At 45.8% G+C, this 24,316-nt stretch overlaps 1 protein-coding gene across 3 annotated transcripts in view; it reads left to right on the forward strand.

The window, feature by feature from the left end:
• ATP6V1E1 (ATPase H+ transporting V1 subunit E1) overlaps positions 1-24,316 on the forward strand; it is a 40,397-nt gene that overhangs the window by 14,074 nt on the left and 2,007 nt on the right. For all 3 annotated transcript variants that reach the window (XM_074004564.1, XM_065522553.1, XM_065522552.1), the window contains 6 exons: positions 4,083-4,192; positions 4,537-4,603; positions 16,355-16,444; positions 18,255-18,323; positions 21,384-21,478; positions 24,195-24,282. In XM_074004564.1, coding sequence (XP_073860665.1) covers positions 4,083-4,192; positions 4,537-4,603; positions 16,355-16,444; positions 18,255-18,323; positions 21,384-21,478; positions 24,195-24,282 — 519 coding nt within the window. The remainder of the gene's footprint in view (positions 1-4,082; positions 4,193-4,536; positions 4,604-16,354; positions 16,445-18,254; positions 18,324-21,383; positions 21,479-24,194; positions 24,283-24,316) is intronic.

The raw sequence follows: 24,316 nt of genomic DNA on the forward strand, positions 1-24,316 counted from the left end.
ATTTTTAGTAGAGACGAGGTTTTACCACGTTAGCCAGGATGGTCTCAATCTCCTGACCTCATGATCTGCCCGCCTCAGCCTCCCAAAGTGCTGGGATTACAGGCGTGAGCCTGGCCTTTATTTACTTTTTAATTTAAATTTTACCTTAATAAATTCTTCATTGGAAATGTCTGTATCTTTAACATTAAAAAATAAATTTTCCTTTCTAATTGTTGTGATTGCCAGTAAGTGTCCTGAAATTTTATGTTAGAGGGTAGAAAAGTAATGGATGGTTCATTTTCTCATGGAAACCAAAATTCAAATATTTAACAACTGTGGTGAACTGTGATAGGTGACTGGAGAAGGTTGTAGTGTTTCATTGTTTAGCTTTTTTGTTAATCGGTGCTCATTGCAAAAAAATAAAGTTTAGGCCGGGCTTGGTGGCTCACGCCTGTAATCCCAGCACTTTGGGAGGCTGAGGCAGGTGGATCACCTGAGGTCAGGAGTTCAAGACCAGCCTGACCAACATGGTGAAACCCCGTGTCTACTAAAAATACAAAAATTAGCTGGGCATGGTGGCACGTGCCTGTCATCCCAGCTACCCGGAGGCTGAGGTTGGAGAATCGCTTGAACCCAGGATGCAGAGGTTTCAGTGAGCCGAGATCATGCCACTGCACTCCAGCCTGGACGACAGAGTGAGATCTTGTCTCAAAAAAAAAAAAAAAAAGGTTTGTAAGTATATAAGGTATAAAATGAAAACCCCACCCATTACAAAGGTGTCCTTCCATCAGCATTTAGAAGTTTTATCTACATTTCCAGTTGCACATTGCTTATGCCAATTTATATTCCTTAACAGTATATCAAAATGTTCTTTTCTGAAGGTATAATCATAACACGCATTTTTTAAAACTTACTTTTAAAATATTACCAAAATAAGGCCGGGCGCGGTGGCTCAAGCCTGTAATCCTAGCACTTTGGGAGGCCGAGATGGGCGGATCACAAGGTCAGGAGATCGAGACCATCCTGGCTAACACGGTGAAACCTCGTCTCTATTAAGAAATACAAAAAACTAGCCGGGCGAGGTGGCGGGCGCCTGTAGTCCCAGCTACTCGGGAGGCTGAGGCAGGAGAATGGCGTGAACCTGGGAGGCGGGGCTTGCAGTGAGCTGAGATCCGGCCACTGCACTCCAGCCTGGGTGACAGAGCGAGACTCCGTCTCAAAAAAAAAAAAAAAAAAAAAATTACCAAAATATGGCCGGGGCAGTGGCTCAAACCTGTAATCCCAGCACTTTGGGAGGCTGACACAGGTGGATCACCTGAGGTCAGGAGTTTAAGACTAGCCTGGCCAACATGGTGAAACCCCACCTCTACAAAAAATACAAAAATGAGTTGGGTGTGGTGGTGCATGCGTGTAGTCTCAGCTACTCAGGAGGCTGAGGCAGGAGAATTGCATGAACCCAGGAGGCAGAGGTTGCAATGAGCTGAGATCGCACCATGGCACTCCATCCAGGCTGGGTGACAGAGGGAGACTGTCTCAAGAAAAAAATTAGTAAATAAAATAAAATATGACCAAGATATATTGTTTAATATTTTCATTGTCCTTTTAGTACAGCCTTAAATTTTTATGTGCCTGGTACTGTAGAAATAAAACTCTCTGAAGCCTTGGGCTATTTGGTGAGTTTATCATTTAAGGAAGAAAAGATTATTTTCCCTCCCATTAATACATAACAGCTAATAGGATATTGCTTAATATTGTTTTGATGGTCAAATACAGAAGTCCTATTTCAGCTATTATTTCAGTAAATGCATTTCTTACTTTTTTTTTTTTTTTTTTTGAGCCAGAGTTTCACTCTTGTTGCCCAGGCTGGAGTGTAATGGTGTGATATCGGCTCACTGCAACCTCCGCCTTCCAGGTTCAAGCGATTATCCTGCCTCAGCCTCCCGAGTAGCTGGGACTACAGGCGCATGCTGCCATGCCCAGCTAATTTTTTGCATTTTAGTAGAGACGGGGTTTCACCATGTTGCCCAGGCTGGCCTTGAATTCCTGAACTTAGGCAATCCACCCGCCTCAGCCTCCGAAAGTGCTAGGATTACAGGCGTGAGCCACTGCGCCCGGCCTTAGTAAATGCATTTTTGTCTCAAGTATTTATTTATTTATTTTTGAGATGGAGTCTCCCTCTATTGCCCACGCTGGAGTCCAGTGGCGCAATCTCGGCTCACTACAACCTCCACCTCCTGGGTTCAAGAGATTCTCTTGCCTCAGCCTCCTGAGTAGCTGGGATTACAGGTGCCCGCCACCATGCCCAGCTAATTGTTTTATATTTTTAGTAGAGACGGGGTTTCACCATATTGGCCTGGCTGCTCTGGAACTCCTGACCTCATGATCCACCTGCTTCAGTCTCCCAAAGTGCTGGGGTGCTGGGATTACAGGCGGGAGCTGCCACGCCCGGGGTTTGTTTTCTTTTTTTTTTTGATATGGAGTCTTGCACTGTCGCCCGGGCTGGAGTGCAGTGGCACGATCTTAGCTGACTACAACTTCTGCCTCCCAGGTTCAAGCGATTCTCCTGCCTCAGCCTCCCGAGTACCTGGGACTACAGGCGCCCGCTACCACACCTGGCTAATTTTTGTATTTTTAGTAGAGATGGGGTTTCACTATGTTGGCCTGGTTGGTCTTGAACTTCTGACCTTGCGATCCGTCTGCCTCAGCCTCCCAAAGTGCTGGGATTATAGGCGTGAGCCATGGCGCCGAACCCATAATTCGTATTTTTAAATATATGCCACACTTACCCATGAGGGAAAAAACTTTTTTTTTTTTTTAAGATGAGTTCGCTTTTGTTGCCCAGGGTGGAGTTCAATGGCGTGATCTCAGCTCACCGCAACCTCCACCTCCTGGGTTCAAGCATTCATCCTGCCTGTCCCTCTTGAGTAGCTGGGATTACAGGCATGCACCACCATGTCTGGCTAATTTTTTTTTTTTTTTTTTTTTGTATTAGTAGAGATGGGATTTCTCCATGTTGGTCAGGCTGGTCTTGAACTCCCAACCTCAGGTGATCCGCCCACCTCAGCCTCCCAAAGTGCTGGGATTACAGGCGTGAGCCACCCTACCTGGCCAGGATCTTCTAAACTTTCAAGTTCTATGTCATTTTTATTGGCCCACTAACAAGCTAATAGATTAAGTTTCGAATGTGTGGTAATTTTTTTCATGTGCAGAATATTCTACCCAATTATATCCTTTAGTAACTTGTTGGTTACTGTTATCCTTGATGAAATTTTTAGTTTCCTGGTGCGTCATTTATAATGAAAATTGCTGATCTTTCCTTTTGAATAAATTAGAATCCTTGAAAATGAGTCACAATAAATTTTGTTTTATTTATTTATTTATTTTTATTTTTATTATTTTTTGAAATGGAGTCTCACTCTGTCGCCCAGGCTAGAGTGCAGTGGCCAGATCTTAGCTCACTGCAAGCTCCGCCTCCCAGGTTTAAGCCATTCTCCTGCCTCAGCCTCCCGTGTAGCTGGGACTACAGGCACCCGCCACCTCGTCCGGCTATTTTTTTTTTTTTTTCTTTAAATAGAGACAGAGTTTCACCGTGTTAGCCAGGATGGTCTCGATCTCCTGACCTCGTGATCCGCCCGTCTCAGCCTCCCAAAGTGCTGGGATTACAGGCTTGAGCCACCTCGCCCGGCCAATTTTCTGTTTTATATATGAAATTAGTGTTCATGGCCGGGCGCGGTGGCTCACGCCTGTAATCCCAGCACTTTGGGAGGCCGAGGCGGGCAGATCACAAGGTCAGGAGATCGAGACCACGGTGAAACCCCGTCTCTACTAAAAATACAAAAAATGAGCTGGGCGCGGTGGCGGGCGCCTGTAGTCCCAGCTACTCGGGAGGCTGAGGCAGGAGAATGGTGTGAACCCAGGAGGCGGAGCTTTCAGTGAGCCAGGATCGCGCCACTGCACTCCAGCTTGGGTGACAGAGCAAGACTCTGTCTCAAAAAAAAAAAAAGAAATTAGTGTTCATAAGCAAGTAACCCAGGTCACCAGCTGTTTAAAATTGTTAATCAAAACTTGATGTGATGAATTAATATTGACTAATTTCCCTGTAGGCAGAAGAAGAGTTCAACATAGAGAAAGGTCGGCTTGTGCAAACCCAAAGACTAAAGATCATGGAATATTATGAGAAGAAAGAGAAACAGATTGAGCAGCAGAAGAAAATGTAAGTAGATCCCGGTTGCAGTATTAAGCTAAGAAGTTTTCCGAAGTCATGAGATGAAGACGGAGCAGGCGCTTTGGAGTCAGGCATATATAGATTCAGGTCTTAACTCGACCACCTGCTACTAATCTGACAGATTGTTTAACTTCTCTTTCTTCATTTGTGAAAATCAAAGCTTGACAGGATTATTCAAAGACGAAACTGCAGGCTGGGCAAGGTAGTTCACGCTTGTGATCCTGATGCTTTGGGGAGGCCGAGGGAGGAGGATTGCTTCAACCTAGGAGTTCAAGTTCTTTCTCTGCAGTTTTAAGTTGTTACTTACGCTATTTTTCAATACCATTTTGCAGTCAGATGTCCAATTTGATGAATCAAGCGAGACTCAAAGTCCTCAGAGCGAGAGATGACCTTATCACAGTGAGTAATTAGCCCCTATTAGTTATAAAGTTATTACATGTTTATTCGTTTGCCTATTGTAGATTACTAGTTAATATTAATTAAGGAGTCGATTGAATAATTTTTAGAGAGAAAACATTCAACAAATTATTATAATAAATACAAAAGTGAATAAGAGCCAAGCCCTGTATTGAAGGACTTTCTGATCTAACGAGCATGTAAGACTCTCCTGGATCATAGCACACACTATGGGTGGACTGCACAGTACGCGAGGGTACAGGGAGCAATGAGACTAGAAGTATCGGATGGTTAGTACAGAGGCCATGAGTGTGAGGCTAAAGAACTTCACCTGTTTTCAACAGAAAGCTGTGGAAACTTTGGTATTATTTTGTGGAGAATATCATAGATAAGGCTCACGATATAAGCATGCAGGCTAAATTTAACAGGGAAGAGGCTAGAAAAAAGAAAACCATATGGAAAGTATTACAGTCCTCTAAGGAAGAGGGCAGAAACCTCCAGAAGCATACCACTTCGTTGAGAAAGTGTAGAGCTATTTGGATTATATTCATAAACCAAACAGGGATGCCTGCTGTTTCCACTGTTACTCATTGTGACTGTAAAATAAAAAGTAGATCTCTCTATAATAACTACTGAAATTATTAAATTACTAGGAGTAAATCCTATATAAAAACAGGTCTAAAACTAAAAATCTAGAACTTGAATAAATGGAAGACATACTGTTTTCTTAGATGAGACAGAAACACAAACCGGTATTCCAAGTTGTCAGTTCTTATTAGATTGATCAGTTCTTATTAGATTGTCACTTCTTATTAATTGATGGTGGCAGTGAGAACTGAGTCGCAGTGTTAGTGTTGATGGATTTTACAGGAAGACTTTCCAGACATTGACTGACTGCCTTTTCTTCCAAGTCCATCACTAAATTCTGAGTATCAGGTGTGGATGTGCTAGGAGAATGGTGGACCCGTTAACAAAAATGGGAAGTCAAGATGCTGAAATGTTTTCTTAAGAAAAATAACGCCGGGCGCAGTGGCTTACACCTGTAATCCCAGCACTTTGGGAGGCCAAGGTGGGCGGACCACGAGGTCAGGAGATCGCGACCATCCTGGCTAACATGGTGAAACCCCGTCTCTACTAAAAATACAAAAAATTAGCCGGGCGTAGTGGTGGACGCCTGTAGTCCCAGCTACTCGGGAGGCTGAGGCAGGAGAATGGCGTGAACCTGGAAGACGGAGCTTGCAGTGAGCCAAGATCGCACCACTGCACTCCAGCCTGGGCGACAGAGCGAGACTCCGTCTCAAAAAAAAAAGAAAAAAAAAAAGATAAATAACTAGTTCTTTTTTCTGTTTGTTTGTTTTGGCATCCCTGGGTAGGCTTGACTTTTGGACATGTTTGAGGGGCCAAGAAACCTCCAGACGTAGGTGTCAGTGAGGATGTTAAGTGTAAAGGACTGATACTTAGGACACCACAGAGATGATTTACTAACATAACTTCCATATTACTTCAAATGATAAAAGTTGCCCCAAATTTAAGTGCTTTATCTGCTTTTAAACTCCAGGAATATGGGAAGATACAAAATCTGTTGCCGATTTATCTTGCCACATGGGATTAGCTCATCCCCTTTAAAATACAAAAGAAAGAGTCAAGAGATTCCTGGGGAAATGTTGCCTGCAAAATGTTAATGGCTCAGGACAACTGTTATTTTCTGTCTTCACTAAAGTGTCAATAATCAGGAGTTGATTTCCTTCCAGAGGATTCAAATTCCTTTAGCAACTTGGATTGACTGAACTAATTTGTAACCAGCTTTTTTTTTTTTTTTTTTTTTTTTTTTTTGAGACGGAGTCTCGCTCTGTCACCCAGGCTGGAGTGCAGTGGCCGGATCTCAGCTCACTGCAAGCTCCGCCTCCCGGGTTCACGCCATTCTCCTGCCTCAGCCTCCCGAGTAGCTGGGACTACAGGCGCCTGCCACCTCGCCCGGCTAAGTTTTTGTATTTTTAGTAGAGACGGGGTTTCACTGTGTTAGCCAGGATGGTCTCGATCTCCTGACCTCGTGATCCGCCCGTCTCGGCCTCCCAAAGTGCTGGGATTACAGGCTTGAGCCACCGCGCCCGGCCGTAACCAGCTTTTTGAGACGGAGTCTCGCCCTGTTGCCCAGGCTGGAGTACAGTGGCGCAATCTCAGCTCACTGCAACCTTTGCCTCCTGGGTTCAAGTGATTCTCCTGCCTCAGCCTCCCGAGTAGCGGGGACTACAGGTGCCCGCCACCACCTGGCTAAATTTTTTTTTACTTTTAGTAGAGATAGGGTTTCAGCATGTTAGCCAGGATGGTCTCGAACTCCTGACATTGTGATCCACCCATCTCAGGCTCCCTAAGTGATGGGATTACAGGTGTAAGCCACTGTGCCCAGCCTAAATAATTGTATGTCTTTCTTTTTTTTTTTTTTTAAACGGAGTCTCGCTCTGTCGCCCAGGCTGGAGTGCAGTGGCGTGATCTCGGTTCACTGCAAGCTCCACCTCCCGGGTTCACGCCATTCTCCCACCTCAGCCTCCAGAGTAGCTGGGACTACAGGTGCCCGCCACGACGCCCGGCTAATTTTTTGTATTTTTAGTAGAGACAGGGTTTCACCATGTTAGCCAGGATGGTCTCGATCTCCTGACCTTGTGATCCGCCCGCCTTAGCCTCCCAAAGTGCTAGGATTACAGGCATGAGCCACTGCGCCCAGCCAATAGTATGTCTTAGGGAAGGTAGTTTGTTGTAGAGGGGCTTGGGGCTTAAGAGTCAATCAGCTATGAGTTTAAATGTCAACTCTGCCATACTCGTTTGTCTCAATTACTGTTTCCGACCCTCAGTTTTCTCTTGTATTCATTATCTACGTTATGTATGTACGTTATAATGTTTGGTTCAGAGTACTTATGAGAATCGAATGAGAACACATGTAAGTCCTCTGGCATGTAACATTTGTCATATCGTATTTAAGAAATGTTAGTTCCCTTTCTCCATCCCCATCTCCATCTCCACCAGTGATAACCCTTTCTTCTCACAATAGGCCTGTGTAGATAAAATATTCTTAGTTTAGGCCGGGCGCGGCGGCTCACGCCTGTAATCCCAGCACTTTGGGAGGCTGAGGCGGGCAGATCATGAGGTCAGGAGATTGAGACCATCCTCACTAACGCGGTGAAACCCCATCTCTACCAAAAATACAAAAAACTAAGCAGGCGAGGTGGCGGGCGCCTGTAGTCGCAACTACTCGGGAGGCTGAGGCAGGAGAATGGCGTGAACCCGGGAGGCGGAGCTTGCAGTGAATCGAGATCCTGCCACAGCACTCTATCCTGGGTGACAGAGCAAGACTCCGTCTCAAAAAAAAAAAAAATATATATATATATATACACACACACACATATATATATATATTTTCTTAGCTTATTATCCTAATGCCCAGAAAGCCTCTTGACTATAGTCTTTTCATTATTTATGCCCAAAGTAAAAAATGACAACTGTGACATCTACTGCTTAGATACTATTATTTGTATAAGTCAAAAAAGTTTACAGGCATGTAATGTCAATGTCTTGGCAGCATTCCTAAATATAAGTAGCAAGGGCTATAACACACAAGGTTATAGCAAAAGGTTATAATCTTAGCTAATTAATAGGCTTTGTAATTAGGTTTTTACTTTTTTTTTTTAATGCTGCCTTTTTGAAGGTTAATAATAAGAGTAGAAAGGATTCTGAGAAAGATCATCTAATGTATTATAGAAATGGTTTTGATGATACATTCTCTGATGCTGCTGTGTCTTAGATGGTATCCTGACCTTTCGTAACTGGATGTAAACAACCCATAGGTTTAGTGGATTTGACTTTACTACTTTTTTTTTTTTTTTTTGAGATGGAGTCTCGCTCTGTTGCCCAGGCTGGAGTGCAGTGGCACAATCTCAGCTCACTGCAAGCTCCGCCTCCCAGGTTCACGCCATTCTCCTGCCTCAGCCCCCCGAGTAGCTGGGACTACAGGTGCCCGCCACCACGCCCGCCTAGTTTTTTGTATTTTAAGTAGAGATGAGATTTCACCGTGTTGGCCAGGCTGGTCTCAAACTCCTGACTTCGTGATCTGCCCACCTCGGCCTCCTAAAGTGCTGGGATTACAGATGTGAGCCACCGTGCCCGGCCAGATTTGACTTGACTTCTAATTTTAACTTTTATTATTTCTTGCCCTTATTTTCTCTTTGCTCTAATTTTTTAATCCACTTGTTTATATTTTATTAGCTATTTTTTCTAATTTGCTTTTTAAAAAGTAATTAACATTTTCATTAGATATACTTCTGTAAGCTGCCTTAAATCTATTAAAATACATAAAAAATTACTAGTTGGCTTTTAGAAGGATTTTTTTTTTTTTAAAGAGGCAGGGTCTGGCTATGTTGCCCAGGCTGGAATGCAGTGGTACAGTCATAGCTCACAAACTCCTGGGCTCAAGCAGTCCTTCCCACACAGCCTCCTATGTAGCTGGGATTACAGGCAAGAGCCACCATGCCTGGCCTCAGAGGGAAAATTTGAAGCGGCATAGATAAAATTCAGATCATGGCAGGGTGCGGTGGCTCAGGCCTGTAATCACAGCACTTTGGTAGGCCGAGATGGGCAGATCACAAGGTCAGGAGATCGAGACCATCCTGGCTAACACAGTGAAACCCCGTCTCTACTAAAAAATACAAAACAACTAGCTGGGCGAGGTGGCGGGCGCCTGTAGTCCCAGCTACTCGGGAGGCTGAGGTAGGAGAATGGCATGAACCCGGGAGGCGGAGCTTGCAGTGAGCTGAGATCCGGCCACTGCAGTCCAGCCTGGGTGACAGAGCGAGACTCCGTCTCAAAAAAAAAAAAAAAAAATTCAGATCATTCATTCATTTATCAAATACCTGAATATCAGTGCTTCTCAACTTTTTTCCCTTCTCTCTGGAATATTCATATAGTTATATTACGTTTTAGTTACCATCTCTCATGACACACAGTGGTTTTCAAATTTGGACGCGGAGGATATTAAAAGAAAGTGCAGGAGGCCAGGCACGGTGGCTCAAGCCTGTAATCCCAGCACTTTGGGAGGCTGAGACGGGCGGATCACAAGGTCAGGAGATCGAGACCATCCTGGCTAACCCGGTGAAACCCCGTCTCTACTAAAAAATACAAAAAACTAGCCGGGCGAGGTGGCGGGCGCCTGTAGTCCCAGCTACTCGGGAGGCTGAGGCAGGAGCATGGTGTAAACCCGGGAGGCGGAGCTTGCAGTGAGCTGAGATCCGGCCACGGCACTCCAGCCTGGGCGACAGAGTGAGACTCCGTCTCAAAAAAAAAAAAGTGCAGGGCCAGGCGTGGTGGCTCACGCCTGTAATCTCAGCACTTTGGGAGGCCGAGGCAGATGGATCACTTGAGGTCAGGAGTTTGAGACCAGCCTGGCCAACATGGTGAAACTCTGTCTCTACTAAAAATGCAAAAAAATTAGCTGGACTTGGTGGCATGCGCCTATAGTCCCAGCTACTCGAGAGGCTGAGGCAGGAGAACTGCTTGAACCTGGGAGGCGGAGGTTGCGTTGAGCTGAAATCCCACCACTGTACTCCAGCCTGGGTGACAGAGTGAGACTCTCTGTCAAAAAAGAAAAAAAAAGGAAGTGCAGTTGTGTGGAATGAATGTGTTTTAATTTCTACTTAGGATAGTTTTCCAAAATACAGTAATCCATTTTCTTTAAGTGATGGGCTAGCCGAGTGACATGGCTCATGCCTATAGTCACAGCAGGTTATGAGGCCAAGGAGGGAGTGTGACTTGAGGCCAGCAGTTTGAGACCGGTCTGATAGACATAGGGAGACCCTGTCTGTACAAAAGATTTTTAGAAATTAGGCAGATGTGGTAGCACATGCCTGTGGTCCCAGCTACTCTGCAGGCTGAGACAGGAGAATCTCTTGAGCCCAAGAGTTTGTGGCTCCAGTGAGCTGTGATTATGCCACTGCATTTCAGCATAAATGACACAGGGAGACCCTGTCTCTGAAATAAAAATAATAAATAATAGAAACAAAAGAAATGGGCTAGAGAAAAATAATTCTCTTTTATGACCTTGAAAGACAAAGGAGTCATTTAGTTCATACCACACGTCTTCCCCAGATTTAGTCGCTCTCTGAGTTTGTCTGCTGACTTTAAAATTGTTGCAAACAAAATTCAGGTTTTGATACTCATGTTATCCCTCAGTTGTCACTCTTCTATTTTCATGTCATAACTTAGCTGGGTTCCCTTGAGGAACTAAGCTGTTTGAATTTAACAGTACATTGACCGGGCGCGGTGGCTCACGCCTGTAATCCCAGCACTTTGCGAGGCCGAGGCGGGTGGATCACAAGGTCAGGAGATCGAGACCATCCTGGCTAACACAGTGAAACCCTGTCTCTATTAAAAATACAAAAAATTAGCTGGGCGTGGTGGCAGGCGCCTGTAGTCTCAGCTACTCGGGAGGCTGAAGCAGAATGGCGTGAACCCGGGAGACGAAGCTTGCAGTGAGCTGAGATCGCGCCACTGCACCCCAGCCTGGGCAACAGAGCAAGACTCTGTCTCAAAAAAAAAAAAAAAAAAGAATTTAACAGTACATTTATCCCATGTGTCCTGTATTGTGCTAGCCCCTCTAGGAGGAGTCTGCAGTCTAACAGGACCTGGACAAGATAATATATCTCCACTGCAGCTGTTTGAGCATGACTTGAAGAATTAGTCATGAGATGGGAGACAGAATGGAGAGAGCAGTGTGAGTGAAAGACCGAGGCCTGAATTTGACATGTGCGGGAAATGGAGGTAGTCTGGCAGAGCGAGTAGTGGGCAGAGAACAGGCCACATATTAGGGTCTGATGAGAAGGGCCTTGAGTGTCTGCTGAAGAATATGGACTTTATCCTTTTGGCTAATTCTGGTTTTTTTTTGTTTGTTTGTTTTGTTTTTTTGAGACCAAGTTCTGCTCTTGTTTCCCAGGCTGGAGTACAGTGGAGCGATCTTGGCTCACCACAACCTCTGCCTCCCGGGTTCAAGCGATTCTCCTGCCTCAGCCTCCCGAGTAGCTGAGATTACAGGCATGCACCACCATGCCTGGCTAATTTTTTTGTATTTTTAGTAGAGATGCAGTTTCTCCATGTTGGTCAGGCTGGTCTCGAACTCCTGACCTCAGGTGATCTGCCGTCAGCTTCCCAAAGTGCTGGGATTACAGGCGTGAGCCACTGCACCCAGCCCTAATTCTCTAACTTTAATGGGCATAAAAATCACCTGGGGGACCTTGTTAAAATGTAAATATTCATTCCCATTTCCAGAGACTTTTATATTCTAGTCAGGAGTCAGCATTTAAACAAGCAGCTCAGGGTAATCTTGGTGCGGGTAGTCTGAGAACCACACTTTGAGAAACAGTGTTTAATGGTTACATTTATGTTAGAGAAACACCACTGGTGACCATGTGGAGTAGAAACAAGGAGGGTGTGGCTTGCCTTCCTGGTCAAGAAGTAGAATGGTGGCAGCAGAAAGAGAAGACAGGCCTGTTCAGAGATCCTAAAAAGGTAGGATCTGTAGGACTTGGTGACTTACAGTTGTGATGAGTGAACGCAGAGGAGTCAAGAATGATGTAAGGGTTTGTAGTCTGGGCAACTGGTAGATGGAATGAAGATTAGAAATATAGGAAGAACAGGCCAGACGCGGTGGCTCATGCCTGTAATCCCAGCACTTCGGGAGGCCAAGGCAGGCGGATTGTGAGGTCAGGAGATCGAGACCATCCTGGAAAACATGGTGAAACCCCATCTCTACTAAAAATACAAAAATTAGGCCGGGCGCGGTGGCTCAAGCCTGTAATCCCAGCACTTTGGGAGGCCGAGACGGGCGGATCACGAGGTCAGGAGATCGAGACCATCCTGGCTAACACAATGAAACCCCGTCTCCACTAAAAATACAAAAAAATTAGCCGGGCGTGGTGGCGGCGCCTGTAGTCCCAGCTACTCGGGAGGCTGAGGCAGGAGAATGGCGGGAACCCGGGAGGTGGAGCTTGCAGTGAGCCGAGATTGCGCCACTGCACTCCAGCCTGGGCGACAGAGCGAGACTCCGCCTCAAAAAAAAAAAAAAAAAAAAAAAAATACAAAAATTAGCTGGGCATGGGGGCAGGTGCCTGTAATCCCAGCTACTTGGGAAGCTGAGGCAGGAGAATTGCTTGAACCAGGGAGTCAGAGGTTGCACTGAGCCAAGATCATGCCACTGCACTCCAGCCTGGCGACAATGTGAGACTCCATGTCAAAAAAAAAAAAAAAAAAGAAAGAAATATAGGAAGAACAGGTAAGGAATGGTGAAAAAAACGTTGCGTTTGAATTGCCTTAGGATTCCAGGTGAAGCTCCATGAGTCTGTTAGGAGAGAAGAGGAGCTTATGTGGAGGCAACACAGAAGTCCCTGCTGAAGCTGTGGACAGAGATGAGAGCCCTGTGGTTTTGGATGGAGAATTAGAAGAGAAGTGGGCCAAATAAACTGAGAAGCATCAGTTTAATAGAAAATACATTGCTAAGGAAACGTGGGGGGAATGAATACAGTTATGTTGAATACAGAGAAGCCAAGGGAACCGCAAACTTGAACAAAATGGTCTCTAAATACAGTGTTCAGTGTTTGAGAGAATCACAGTGGGAAGAGCATGGTGGTCTTTGGATCTTGCAGTCAAGATGTCATTTCTTACATTTGCCAGAGCAGTTTCACTGGACTGATGAAGGCAGAAAGCCAGATTGTTATGGCGTGAGAAGGGAGAAGTGCGTGTGAGGTGAGGAGCTAAAGGCAGGGTGCATGGCCTGTTCACCAGCTGGGCTGTGTGCTTTAATCTCTTTTGGAACCAATCCAAGTATACTGTTGCATGCAACTTGAATTCAGTATATAGCTTGAGCCTTTATTTCTCTGACTTATAATGAGAATTTTGAGAAGATAAACATTTATGTAATTTCAGTTATTCTAAAGATACTTGTTTCTTTTTTAACCGCTTACAGTCTTAACTTCTTGCATCATTGAACCCTGTAAAAGAGATGTGGAGCAATGAGGAAACAGACTGTGAGATGATATAGATCAAAGAGGATTCAATCTACATAAAAGCATACATACATGCTTTGAAACAGACTGTGAGGTGATGTAGATCAAACAGGATACAATCTACATAAAAGCACACATACATGCTTTGAAACAGACTGTGAGGTGATGTAGATCAAACAGGATTCACTCTACATAAAAGCACACATACATGCTTTGAATGGATTTTGCTATTTTGAAACATTTTACTTCTAGTTTATCCATAGAATAAGAAGTTGTGAAAGGAAAGGAAATTGTCACGCAATTAGAAAAGGATATTGACAAAAGATGGAAGGAAGGGGGTAAATACAGAACTGGAGTAAAAATTAAAAGAAAATGGTCAAGCTGTTTGCTGCTTTGTTCTAAGTTGCATAATCCTTTATAGATATTTTTCTGTATTGATCCTTTTTCCTTGCCTGCCCAGGTGTTTTCCAGGATTAAGAGTGCACGCTTTGGAATTCCTTTGAGGTTTAAGTTCCATTTTTACCCTTCCCAGCTGTTCAGTGGGCAGATTTTTAAACCCCATTGACTCCTTTGAACCCTTCATTTCCTGTTAAAAAATAGGAGAAGACCAGGCACCATCCCTTATGCCTATAATCCCCACACTTTGGGAGGCTGAGGCAGGAGGATAGCTTGAGCATTCAAGACCAGCCTGGGCAACACAGTAAGACCTTGTCTCTACCAGAAATTTTAAAAAATTAACCAGGCGTGGTGGTGTCCCAGCTACTCTGGAGGCAGAGGCAGGAGGAGTGAGCTATGATTGCGCCACTGTACTTCAGCCTGGGTGACAGAGCAACGCCCTGTCTCAAAAAAAAAAAGAGAGAAACATCCACCTGAAGCTTATTTAGAAAAAAATTAGATCACCCAGGTAAAGTGACTAGTATAATGCCTGAAACAAAGTGAGTGTTGAATGAATGATAGTTCTTTCTTATCATTTCCCCAAACCTCAAAACTTACTCATAAGTTTTCTTTTTTTTTTTTTTTTTTATTTGAGACGGAGTTTTGCTCTTATTGCCCAGGCTGGAGTGCAATGGCGCAATCTTGGCTCACTGCAACCTCTGCCTCCCAGGTTCAAGCAATTCTCCTGCCTCAGCCTCCCAAGCAGCTGGGATTGCAGGCATGCACCACCACGCCTGGCTAATTTTGTATTTTTAGTAGAGATGGAGTTTTTCCACGTAGGTCAGGCTAGTGTCAAACTCCCGACCTCAGGTGATCCGCCTGCCTCAGCCTCCCAAAGTGCTGGGATTATAGGCGGGAGCCACTATGCCTGGCCATAAGTTTAAGTTTTCTTCTCTTTTCTTTCTTCTTGAGATGGAGTCTCGCTCTGTCACCCTGTGTGGAGTGCAGTGGCGCGATCTTGACTCACTGCAAGCTCTGCCTCCCGGGTTCAAGCGATTCTTCTGCCTCACCTCCTGAGTAGCTGGGATTACAGACTAATTTTTTGTATTTTAAGTAGAGACAGGGTTTCACCATCTTGGCCAAGCTGGTCTCTAACTTCTGACCTCAGGTGATCTGCCTCCCTTAGCCTCCCAAGGTGCTGGGATTACAGTTGTGAGCCACCGCGCCTGGCCAAGTTTTCTTTCTTAAAGGAGAATAAATAACCAGTAACATTTAAATTCTGAGACATTGGTACTGAAGTGGAGATTTCTATTGCTGTGGTTAGAGATGAAATAGAAATAAATGTCTTTGGCCAGGCTCGGTGGCTCATGTCTGTAATCCCAACACTTCGGGAGGCCAAGGAGGGTGGATCACAAGGTCAGGAGTTCGAGACCAGCCTGACCAACATGGTGAAACCCTGTCTCCACTAAAAATACAAAAATTAGCCGGGCATGGTGGTGTGCACCTGTAATCCCAGCTACTCAGGAGGCTGAGGCAGGAGAATCGCTTGAACCTGGGAGGTAGCGGCCGCAGTGAGCCAAGATCGCACCACTGCACTCCAGCCTAGGCGACAAAGTGAGACTCTGTCGCAAAAAAAAAAAAAAAAACGAGAAAGAAAAGAAATAAATGCCCACTGACTCCTCAGACTAGGCAGGGCCACGGAAATACGGTTTTGTTGTTGACATCATCATCAGGTTTTGGTTTCCTGCTTTTGAGGAGCAAATTCCTAATATTTTCAGAATCCTCAGGACAGTTAGGTTCAGTTGGACAGATTTTCCCTTCCAAACTCATAAAATACAGATAAGCCCACATGTGAACTGTAGTAGTTGACAGTGAGAGACAGCTGTGGAACCAGAAAGTTATTTGAGCTTAGAATCACATCAAAGGGTGTCTCACTGGAATGTTAGTAGCTTATCACACTGATGGTAATTATTGATATTATTTTCCTTAAAAAAAAAAGGGGGGGGTAATCTTGTATAAATGTTTTAATAGCTTGCTTTTCCAAGTTACACCGTGCACATCTTCCCATGTCAGTCACTTGTGTCAGTTTCTGAACTGATGGTTACCTGAGCTGTTCTCTGCTAGGCCGTGGACTTCCTGGGAGCAGAGATGGTGTTACATGCTTCCGTGGACCCAGCACAGCCCCTGCTTTATCTCAGATCTCAGGGAATGTGTGTTGAATGAAATCCCAGCAATAAAATATGAGGCAGCTGGGCGTGAGCCAGGGTCAGCCGCACAGTGGGTTCTGAGCTGACTGCCCAGATGGGTAGATAACTTTTATCTGTTCTCATCTTTGTAGGACCTACTAAATGAAGCAAAACAGAGACTCAGCAAGGTGGTAAAGGATACAACCAGGTACCAAGTGCTGCTGGATGGACTGGTTCTCCAGGTACCCTCACAGACCAGATCTACTGTTGATAGCCACAGTTCTGAGAAAATTTAGCGTGCCTATTAGAGACCAGCTCTATTTTTCCTGCTTTCTCATCATAGTTTTTTCCTTTCACCATTTTTTTTTTTCTTTTAGCTTTTTCCCTTCCACTCTTGACCATACCTAAAATGTGTGCTGCATAGGAAAATAGTAAATCTGTCTGGTTGGATAAGACTTCCAAGGCCAGGCGCGGTGGCTCAAGCCTGTAATCCCAGTACTTTGGGAGGCCGAGGCGGGTGGATCACGAAGTCAGGAGATCGAGACCATCCTGGCTAACATGGTGAAACCCCGTCTCTACTAAAAATACAAAAAACTAGCCGGGCGTGGTGGCGGGCGCCTGTAGTCCCAGCTACTCGGAGGCTGAGGCAGGAGAATGGCGTAAACCCGGGAGGCGGAGCTTGCAGTGAGCCGAGATCGCGCCACTGCACTCCAGCCTGGGTGACACAGCGAGACTCCGTCTCAAAAAAAAAAAAGACTTCCAGCCTGCTGCTCATTTATGTAGTCTTACATGACTTAAGGGTCAAATTTGCTTGCAATGGCTAGCTTTACCACCTTTACCAGCTTTACCAGCTTTAAATTCCCTTAATTTGATTTTGCCACTAAAATACTTGCTTTAGATTTAGGATTCCAACCAAACACTGTATATGTTTTAATTGTTTACTGCTGAGCTGGGAATCCTTATTTTACTTATGTTAATTACAATAATATTTGTCCTCAGCTTGGTTGATGTAATATAAGGCGTCTGCATGAATTTTGTTTCTACGACCAAAGGTTTGGGTTCATTTATCTGGTTTGTGATAGATTGATCTTTCCATGGTCTCGTGTGGTATATGCCATCTGTTAGTGGAACCTACCAGGGGAAGTTTTTCCAACCTAAATGAAAGAACTATAGAAACATCCTATTTTACAAGTTGCTTTATTTATTTATTTATTTATTTTTGAGACGGAGTCTTGCTCTGTCGCCCAGGCTGGAGTGCAGTGGTGCAATCAAGGCTCACTGCAAGCTCCGCCTCCTGGGTTCACACCATTCTCCTGCCTCAGCCTCCCGAGTAGCTGGGACTACAGGCGCCTGTCACCATACCCAGCTAATTTTTTTTAATTTTTATTTATTTATTTATTTTTGAGACGGAGTCTCACTCTGTCACCCAGGCTGGAGTGCAGTGGCGCAATCTCGGGCTTACTGCAGCATCCACCTCTCAGGTCCAAGCGATTCTCCTGCCTCAGCCTCCCGAGGAGCTGGGGTTACAGGCGCCCACCACCACGCTCGGCTAATTTTTTTTATATTTTTAGTAGAGACGGGGTTTCACTATGTTAGCCAGGATGGTCTCGATCTCCTGACCTCATGATCTGCCCACCTCAGCCTTCCAGAGTGCTGGGACTACAGGCGTGAGCCACTGCGCCGGGCCTAATTTTTTACTTGTTTTTGGAGACAGAGTGTCACTCTGTCAGCCAGGCAGGAGTGCAGTGGCATCATCTCTGTTTACTTAAACCTCCGTCTCCTGGGTTCATGCCATTCTCTTGCCTCAGCCTCCTGAGTAAGCTGGAGTTATAGGCGTGCACCATCATGCCAGGCTAATTTTTTGTATTTTTAATAAAGATGGAGTTTTGCCTTGTTGCCTACCTAGGCTGGTCTCGAATTTCTGAGCTCAGGCAATCCGCCCACCTTGGCCTCCCAAAGTGTTAGAATTACAGACCTGAGCCACTGCACCTGGCCTGTTGCTTTATTTTATAGTTTGCATTTTCTACTGATTGTATCTACTATTTCTTCCAGGGTTTGTACCAGTTGCTGGAGCCCCGAATGATTGTTCGTTGCAGGAAACAAGATTTCCCTCTGGTAAAGGTAAAGAACTTAGGATAATTTTTTATCTTTTTCTTTCTCTTTCTCCCTCTCGTTCTTTCTTTTCTTTCTCTCTCTCTCTTTCTTTCTTCCTTTCCTTCTTTCTTTCTCTCTTTTTCTCTCTTTCTCTTTCTCTTTCTCTTTCTCCCTTTCACTCTTTCTCTTCCTTCCTTCTTTTCTTTTTCTTTTTCTTTTTTTGATGGAGTCTCACTCTGTTGCCCAGGCTGGAGTACAATGGCAGTATCCCAGAGAGTCTGGTCAGCTCTGAGTCTGAGTTCTCCACCCACCTCGGTCCCCCAAAGTGCTAGGATTACAGGCGTGAGCCACTGCGCCCAGCCTATTTGCATTTTTATTATAATTTGTCTCCCTAAGTTACTTGTGCACTAGGAAAGAAAGTGCCAGCTAGAGAACATAGATATTCATTGCCCTTAACTGTACATTCCCCACTATAATAAGAGGTTAGAAACCATCTCAGTAACCCAAGTCTGTGTTTATACTGACAGCCTCATTTATTAACCTGTAAAACAGAGCTCAACATCATCATGGAGAATTCACCAAGGTGATGTCATTCAGTGGAGGGAGGTTTCAGTTGCTCACTAGCCTTCTCTAGATAACACTGTGATATTTCTGGGTGCCAAGCAAGCTTTTTCTTGAAACTTCTACAGTATCAGTGTCCAGAATTGGTGATCAGCTCTCCAAAGTGGTGCTGCATTAGATTTGAAAACAAGGAACTCTTGAATAGATGCATTGATTTGTTCAACAAAGTAATACTGTCAGAGAGAAATGTGGTCTTCAGTTCTTCCAAGAAAGGATTTACATGGTTACCTGAGTGTGCACAATATTGTTCAAAGACAAGACTTTATTATGTCCACCACACTAATTGCAAGGTAGCAGTAAAAACTCACTTCTCTTTTTTTCTTTTTTTGAGACAGTTTCGCTCTGTCACCCAGGCTGGAGTGCTGTGGCGTGATCTTGGCTCACTGCAACCTCCGCCTCCCGGGTTCACACCATTCTCCTGCCTCAGCCTCCCAAGTAGCTGGGACTACAGACGTCTGCCACCACGCCTGGCTAATTTTTGTATTTTTAGTAGAGACGGCGTTTCACCATGTTAGCCAAGATGGTCTCGATCTCCTGACCTCGTGATCCGCCTGCCTCAGCCTCCCAAAGTGCTGGGGTTACGGGCTTGAGTCACTGCGCCGTTTTTTTTTTTTTTTTTTTTTTTTTTTTGAGATGGAGTGTTGCTCTGTTGCCCAGGCTGGAGTGCAGTGGTGTAATCTCGGCTCACTGCAGCCTCCTCCCCCCGGGTTCAAGCAATTCTCCTGCCTCAGCCTCCCAAGTAGCTGGGATTAGAGGCGCGCACCACCATGCCTGGCTAATTTTTTGTATCTTTAGTAGAAACGGTTTCACCATGTTGGCCAGGCTGGTCTTGAACTGACTTTGTGACCTGCCTGCCTCAGCCTCCCAAAGAGTTGGGATTACAGGCGTGAGCCACTGCGCCCAGCCTTTCTTTCTTTTTTTTTTTTTTTAATTGTGGTAAAATATACATACCATTTACCATTTTAACCATACATTGTGCCATTAAGTACATTTACAACATTGTGCAGCCATCACCATCATCCATCTTCAGAACTTTTCCATTTTCCCATAGTGAAACTTCGTGCTCATTAAACACTAACTCTCCATTATTTCTCTTCTCCTTTCTTCTCCCCTGTTCACCTCATATAAGTGGAAACATTCGTATTTGTCCTTTTGAGACTGTTTGATTTCACTTAGCATAATGCCTTCAAGGTCCTGGTAGTGTGGGTCAGAATGCCCTTCCTTTGTAAGGCTGAATAATATTCCACGGTGTGGGTGCCCAACATTGTCCTGACCCGCAGCGTGGGTGCCCCACGTTGTGCTGACGCGCGGCGTGGGTGCCCCACGTTGTGCTGGTCCGCGGTGTGTGAGCCACGGTGTGGGTGCCCAACATTGTGCTGACCCGCGGCGTGGGTGCCCCACGTTGTGCTGGTCCGTGGCGTGGGTGCCTCACGTTGTGCTGGTCCGCGGTGTGTGAGCCACGGTGTGGGTGCCCCACGTTGTGCTGACCCGCGGCGTGGGTGCCCCACGTTGTGCTGACGCGCGGCGTGGGTGCCCCACATTGTGCTGATCCGTTCATCTGTCACTGGACACTTGGGTTGTTCCCACCTTTTTGCTACTGTGAATAATCCTGCTGCAAACATGGGTGTGCAGATATCTGTCCTGCTTTCTATCCATTTGTCTGTATTCCCAGAGGTAGAATTGCCGGATCACGTGTTAATTCTGTGCTTCATGTTTTGAGGACCGTTGTACTGTTGTTCTGATCAGAACCATCCTTGTGGGTATGGCATGGCACCGCTGTTTCTGGTGCCTGCTGTCCCCCGCTCATCTGCAACTACCAGGTTAAGCTCATGTCAGCAGCCAAACTTCTCTTCCTTCTCTTCTCTCGTTAGGCACCTCCAGCTTCTAACACTCTCCGTTGGGGGGATAATGTATCTTCCTCCTGCTGATCCATGTTTCACATCTGATAACTGCCTCTGATGTGTTTAATCATCTGCCAAGCCCCGTTAAATCTTTTTTTTTTTTTCCCCCCGATATGGAGTCTCGCTCTGTCACCCAGGCTGGAGTGCAGTGGTGTGACCTTGGCTCACTGCAAACTCCGCCTCCCACGTTCAAGCAGTTCTGCCTCAACCTCCCAAGTAGCTGGGATTATAGGTGCGCGCCATCACGCCTCGATAATTTTTGTATTTTTAGTAGAGATGGGGTTTCGCTGTCTTGGCCAGGCTGGTCTTGAACCCCTGACCTCGTGAGCCACCACGCCCAGCCAAGCCCTGTTAAATCTTGACAGAAACCATTCGCGTCTCTTCCCTCTTGTGTGCAGACTGCGTTTTTCCTCAGTGACTGTGCCGTTCTACATTCCCACCAGCAGTGCCTCTGTTCTTTTACATGGCATAAATGGAAATATCCTTGCTTGTAGAGTCTGTTGAATTTTTGGATACCTGCTTCATAGTTTCTAGTCATACCTCTCATTGTTTTCTGTATTTCCAGGCTGCAGTGCAGAAGGCAATCCCTATGTACAAAATTGCCACCAAAAATGATGTTGATGTCCAAATTGACCAGGAGTCCTACCTGCCTGAAGACATGTAAGGAGTATTCCTGCTGCTAACAGCCACCTTCTCTCCCTGGGAGAGTGGCCTTTATACTGGGCCTTTTGCAAATGGTATTTTCACCAACACACTCTTAGACACAAGGCTAGAGCTGTGATGTGTTCTACTTGCAGCTGCTCCTGTTGTTCTGGCCGCGCTCTGTTGTTCTCCTTTGTTGGCCGGCTAAATACACTCTAAAAGTCTAGTTTCATCGGGTGTGGTGGCTCACGCCTGTAATCCCAGCACTTTGGGAGGCCAAGGCGGGCAGATCACAAGGTCAAGAGATCAAGACCATCCCGGCCAACATGGCCTAGGGAGCCAGACTCGCTCTCATACCAGCCCACCCTCTGCTCACAGTCCAGTCCTGTCTCTACGAAAAATACAAAACTTAGCTGAGCGTGGTGGGACGCACCTGTAGTCCCAGCTACCCAGGAGGCTGAGGCAGGAGAATCACTTGAACCCGGGAGGCGGAGGTTGCAGTGAGCCAGGATCACGCCACTAGACTCCAGTCTGGCGACAGAGTGAGACTGCATCTCCAAAAAAAAAAAAAGTCTAATTTATGGTCACTGCATTCTTTCTGTGGGGAGGTGGCCCCTAGAATGAAAGCTAGGACTGGATCTCTGTATTGGATGCTGAGGTAGGTACTCCCTCCTTCTGAGTAATAGTTGTCAAAACAAGAATTGTGTATGCCTAGTAATTAGGTTCCTTAGAGATAGAATTGCAAGTACGGGTGGTTTTTTTTTTTTTTTTTTTTTGAGATGGAGTCTCGCTCTGTTGCCCAGGCTGGAGTGCAGTGGCCAGATCTCAGCTTACTGCAAGCTCCGCCTCCCGGGTTTACGCCATTCTCCTGCCTCAGCCTCCCGAGTAGCTGGGACTACAGGCGCCCACCACCTCGCCCGGCTAGTTTTTTGTATTTTTTAGTAGAGACGGGGTTTCACTGTGTTCGCCAGGATGGTCTTGATCTCCTGACTTCGTGATCCGCCCATCTCAGCCTCCCAAAGTGCTGGGATTACAGGCTTGAGCCACCGCGCCCGGCCACGGGTGGTAATTTTATGACTGTGAGGAAATGACAGAACATTTCTCAGTGTAGTTGGAGTAGGCAGTAGAAACTCCTGACAAGGGGAGAGCCAGCGTCATTTTATCGATTTCACCAGCCTGTCTCAGGCCACCTAGCCACACCACTAACATTGAAGAAAGTCCCTTGGACGCTTTTTTTTTAATAGACGGAGTCTCGCTCTGTCACCCAGGCTGGAGTACAGTGGCATGACCTCGGCTCACTGCAACCTCTGCCTCCTAGGTTCAAGCGATTTTCCTGCCTTAGCCTCCTGAGTAGCTGGGACTACAGGCGCCCGCCACCACGCCCGGCTAACTTTTTGTATTTTTAGTAGAGACAGGTTTCACCATGGTAGCCAGGATGGTCTCAATCTCCTGACCTCATGATCCGCCCGCCTCGGCCTCCCAAAGTGCTGGGATTACAGGCGTGAGCCACCGCACCTGGCTTCTTTTTTTTTTTTTGAGTCAGGGTCTCTTTCTGTTGCCCAGGCTGGAGTTCAGTGACACCATCTTGGCTTGCTGCAACCTCTGCCTCCTGGGTTCAAGCAATTCTCCTGTCTCAGCTTCTCAAGTAGGTGGGACTACAGGTGCCCCACCGTGCCCAGCAAAGTTTTGTATTTTTAGTGGACATGGGCTTTCGCCATGTTGGCCAGGCTGACCTCAAACTTGTGAATGGAAACAATCCATCTGTCTCGGCCTCCCGAAATGCTGGGACTGCAGGGGTGAGCCACCACGCCCGGCCAGCAGTGGCGTCTTTTATCAGACACACATGCAGTCGTGATAGGGCCTTATCAGTGATGAGCAGGATTGGGCTTAAGAAATCATTCAGATGAGGACTCTGAGTGATTTGCAAACTGAGATGAAATCCTCCCTTTTTCATTTTGTTGGGGAGGGCTGGCTGTGATAAAACAGGTTCTGTAACATAAAATCAAATTGACACAGGCCGGGCGCGGTGGCTCACTCTTGTAATCCCAACACTTTGGGAGGCCAAGGTGGGCGGATCACCAGAGGTCAGGAGTTCAAGACCAGCCTGGGCAACATGGTGAAACTGCGTCTCTACAAAAATACAAAAATTAGCCAGGCATGATGGCAGGTGCCTGTAATCCCAGCTACTTGGGAGGCTGAGGCAGGAGAATTGCTTGAACTCAGGAGGCAGAGGTTGTAGTGAGCCGAGATGGCGCCATTGCACTCCTGCCTGGGCAACAGAGTGAGTCTCAAAAAAAACAAAAAAACACAGTGTCACCTGGTAAATGAGTTATTGAGATGAATGCAGTCAGTTCTCTGTATCTTTGGGGTCCACACCTGTGAATTCAACCAACTTTTTCTTTTCACTCCCTAAACACTACAGTGTAACAACCATTTACATTGTATTAGCTAGTTTAGGTGCTATAGACATGATTTACAATATAGGGGAGGATGTGTGATGGTTGTACGCAAATACTACACCGTTTCATATAATGGACATCTGGGCGGGGATGGGGGTGTCTTGAAACCAACTGTGCATTACATCTTCAGAAGCTTTTTCAGTTCCTTTCAGGCCTGTTGCTTAGGTTGTGCAGTCTACACACCAAGACGAGGGCATTCCTCTGCGGGAGTAAAGGGTACCTTGTATCTTTCTCAACTCTTTGAAAATGATTATTTCCTGTGCTTTTTTTTGCAGAGCTGGTGGAGTTGAGATCTATAATGGGGATCGTAAAATAAAGGTTTCCAACACCCTGGAAAGCCGGCTGGATCTCATAGCCCAGCAGGTGAGTGTGGCGGTACTTCTTGGTAGTTGGTCTG

This window comes from Macaca fascicularis, chromosome 10, assembly GCF_037993035.2.
Source record: "Macaca fascicularis isolate 582-1 chromosome 10, T2T-MFA8v1.1".
Classification (NCBI taxonomy): domain Eukaryota; kingdom Metazoa; phylum Chordata; class Mammalia; order Primates; family Cercopithecidae; genus Macaca; species Macaca fascicularis.